This window comes from Vigna angularis, chromosome 3 (assembly GCF_016808095.1).
Source record: "Vigna angularis cultivar LongXiaoDou No.4 chromosome 3, ASM1680809v1, whole genome shotgun sequence".
NCBI classification, from domain to species: Eukaryota; Viridiplantae; Streptophyta; class Magnoliopsida; order Fabales; family Fabaceae; genus Vigna; species Vigna angularis.
In genome coordinates, this window is record NC_068972.1 from 15,312,377 (window position 1) to 15,316,616 (window position 4,240).

Below are 4,240 nucleotides of genomic sequence, written 5' to 3' on the forward strand. Positions count from 1 at the left end.
ACAATCAACCTACTGCAGATTGGGGAAGTGTATGTATAATGTCCTTAAGTCTCTGTAGGAGAGTTAATTTTGACTATAAAACTATACATGATGATTGAGATTATTCTGAGTTCTAATTTTAATCACCCATTTTAAATTTTATGGTTGAAATTCACACTCTTGTCTCTCACTTGATATGTTATATTATTTATATTAAAAAAATTTACTCTTGACTAGTTTTAACTGATTCATCACTGTGCTAAAGCCCTGTCTTTTGTGTCGCCTTTCAAATCTGCCAGTGTGCAACTACAATGTTTTATTTCTTAGTAGTCAAACATTCAGTGCAAAGAGTTAATATAGTGTTTGAGTTTTAGAGAATTTAATAATGGTGACAGTGTAAGGTGAAGACAAGTTGGTATCTAATATTCTGTTAGAAAGCTAAATATGCATGGATAATTTTTAAAATGGAAAATGAAAATGTTAGCAAAATAGCTTCAATAAATGCATGCTAAGGGTTATAAGATCTCAATGCCTTCAATAGGTATGATGCTTTGCATAATTACTGAAATGGCCGGTGTGTGAATCCTGTTCTTCAGCTTGTTATCTAATGTACATGTTTGACTCCCAGTACATGTTTTGATTCGAGTGAATCCTGTTCTTCAGCTTGTTATCTAATACATGTTTTGACTCGTGTGAATGCTGTTCTTCTGTTTGTTATCTAATATACATTTCCTTTATAATATTTCAATTGCTGATAGAGTTATAGTATGAGTTTAACAGCCTATAATGCTTGACAGGTGGTATCAATTGGATAGGATTGTAGCAATATTATGCAGCGTCCATCTAAAAGGAAGCTAATTCCTCCAAGTGCTCTTGATATAAGCTACATAGATACAGTCCCAAAGTCAAGTCCTCGAATTGGTCATCAATACCAGATAGAAGTTCCTTCCATGATAAAAGAATCAGAACTTGCACATAATGAAGTGGAGGATAGTGGACATAAAGGGTGGAGATATCTTGGACACAATGATGGTGCATTCAATATAACTGTACCAGTAGCAGAAGCTAATTGGAATAGCTCGTGGAGTGATGCTGATGTAAAAAGCTTTCTCCTTGGTTTATTTATCTTCGGAAAAAACTTTGTTCAGATAAAAAGATTTCTAGATAACAAAGTGATGGGAGAAATATTGTCATTTTACTATGGAAAGTTTTACAAGTCCGATGAATACTGTAGATGGTCAGACTGCAAGAAAATAAAAGGGAGAAAATGTATAACAGGAGACAAACTTTTTTCTGGTCAGAAACATATTGAACTGTTGTTTCGCTTGACTGTCCGTGTCTCAGAAGAATATAAAGATGCTTTGCAACAGGTATTTAGCCTTGCTTTCTCTTTCTGTCCCTTGTGCTCAGTATTGTTGATGGACTGCAATATGTATTTTTCAGCTACCTGATCATTAGCTTAGCTCGTGTCAATGCATTCTATGATCTCAATATCTTTTATTCTCATGTAATTTTATAGACATCCTACTTTTAACTTCCTTCTGTGTTATGTGATTTATTTATTTTTGTGACTGAATAATCATTTTCCTAAGGATAATCTGGCTTATACAGTGCATTGTGTGTGCTAGCCAATACATGTGTATTACAACTTCACTAAGTTACTATGGATTTTATTTGCTTAATATTAAATGTTTTGCATGCTAGATATAAAGTGGTTGGGAAAAACATCTGATTTACCGGTTATTTTTGTGTTAATTTTGGACCAGTGATATTATTTAGAGATTTATTGTCAATGGACTCTTATTCCTTTCTGTCCTCACTTTTCTTTATGTCTATAACCAGGTTTCAATGTCCTATTCGGAGGGGAGAACTTCTCTAGAGGAATACGTCTCTTCTTTGAAGTCAACTGTTGGACTTGGTGTTCTTGTGGAAGCTGTAGGGATTGGTAAGGGGAAGGAAGACCTTACCAGCCCAGCCATGGAATGGGGGAAGAAAACCCAGGCTTGTTCTATACAAGCTAGCAAAACTTGGTCATCTCTTGAACCCTGTGATATAATCAAGCATTTGACTGGAGACTATCAATCCAGGAAAGCCAAAAGTAATGATATATTCTGGGAAGCTGTTTGGCCTCGCTTACTGGCAAGAGGTTGGCACTCGGAGAAACTAAAGAAACAGGGCCATCTTAGCTCCAAAAATGTTGTGGTCTTTCTTCTACCTGGTGTTAAAAAGTTTTCCAAGAGAAAACTTGTAAAAGGTGATCATTACTTTGATTCTGTCAGAGATGTCTTGAGCAAAGTGATAGCTGAACCAAATCTTCTTAAAGTTGAAGTTCTAAACACAAAAGTTGGTGGCTGCAATGAGAAAAAAGCAGAAAAGGGATCTAACGAGGATGGTCAACCTGACAACCATCACCATTGTTACCTCAAACACCAAGTTTCTACTAACTGTGCAAACCACAGTAAAGGTAAGGTTGACAACATTTGTCCGAGAGAGACCGAAGCTGCTATGATACACAGCCAAGAGAATAATAATAATGCTGATTTCTATAAAGGAAAAATATCGCAGAAAACTGTGAAAATCAGATGATCTGTCTGGCTAGTGGAAATCAACTAAAGAGAAGCATGCGGCATAAATTCAGACATTCAGACCAAGACCAAGATCAGGTCTTTCAGATCTTGCAGGTCCTCCTATCAAACTACTAAATCTTTCTCCACCGGCTGATGAGACAAACCACATTTTTATGAACTCCGCAAAAAGCATAGGATCAGAAAAACAGGAACCCTCTCAGTCATTATGCATTCCAGATGTCACTACACCTGAATAGTATAACGAGGGCATTACTCCACCTCGCATATGCATAGTTGAGCCATGTAGAACTCATCTATCTCAGTTCACTGCGGTTCGTCCATTGGATGTGAAAGGTGGTCTCTCTATAAAATTCTATCGCAACATGGCTCTAACCTTGTTGCAAGAGAACGAATATGGAAACAATCGTCTAAGAAAAGTGCTCGTTATGCCAGACGCAATTGCACCCAGAAGTAGATAAAAGACCTGCTCAAGAATCAAGGCAAAGGCTTAGTTTATTCAAGATGCCGTTAAATAGAAGAACCTTCGAAAGAAAAATCAAGAGGATAACAAGAAGAAAGCATACAATGAAATATTCATCCGTTCAAAAAAGAAGAAGAGAAAGAGCTCAAGAAAAAGAATATATCTAAACAGAAAAAGAGAATAAGAGAAGAGAAAAGAGAAGAAAAGAAATACTCTCGAGCTTCATTATCATACTGCTTACTGATGGTAAGAAAGAGATAAAAGAAAGAAACACCTGAGTGTTTAGACTCTTTGAATTGTAATTAGATCCTCTCTTCAAGAGTTATAGTCTGAACGACTTGTAAGCAATATTTGATTGCAATTCTCGAGAGAATTAAAATACTTACAACTGAACTCAGATTGAGTTAAAAAAATCTAGACAAGGTTGCTTAATACCAAGAGTGGTGCAAATACTCAAAGGAAATCTAGGCAAGGTTGCTTAGTATTAGGAGTGATGCGAATACTCAGTTGTAATCTTATGAAAATTATAGTGAAACTCTCTGCGGAGGAGCTAGACGTAGCTCAGTTGGAATGAACCAATATAAAAATAACTGTACAATTATCTCTTCTCTTACCTAAACGCATCTCTTATAAAAACCCGCAGCTGTGTTTTTATTTCTAAATACAAGAACTTTTCAAGCTAAACGATTCCTCTTCAAGTAAGAAGATTCTTACAAAACTCTGCAATATATATTCTGAGTAGCACATAAAAAGCTACAATCAATTACAAACGTTTATTAGGGCGAGCATTTAAGCATACAACGTGTTATATGTTGCGAAAATAATTTTTTCATTAATACTATTCAACCTCCCTTCTAGTATTTTTCAGGTACATCACCATAAGAACCGTTATTTCGATATAAATAATAAAAATGAATAAGACTTTTTCTTTTTGGTAGAAAATAAAGTACTTGTAGAACACTTTTTTTTTTATTTTATTGTTGAATTATCACTTATTAGCAATTTCTTTTTATTTTCAATTCACATATAGATGAAATTTTAATGTGGATGGTTGGCTCGAGAAAAGTGAAAAAATAACAAGTGAGGGGAGACTTTCTTTTGAGTTATACAAATAAAATATTTGTTCACTTTTTTTTTTTGTCATTCTTAAATATTAATAGGGAGAGTTGAACCCATAACATCTTCCACTCTCTTCTAAATTTTATCACTTAAT

At 34.9% G+C, this 4,240-nt stretch overlaps 1 protein-coding gene across 1 annotated transcript; it reads left to right on the forward strand.

Moving 5' to 3' along the window:
* Positions 1-809: 809 nt before the first annotated feature.
* LOC108344150 (uncharacterized) lies at positions 810-2,565 on the forward strand. The gene is made up of 2 exons (XM_017582618.1): positions 810-1,349; positions 1,822-2,565. The coding sequence occupies exons 1-2, from the start codon at positions 810-812 to the stop codon at positions 2,563-2,565; spliced, it is 1,284 nt and encodes a 427-aa protein (XP_017438107.1).
* The last annotated feature ends 1,675 nt before the right edge of the window (positions 2,566-4,240 follow it).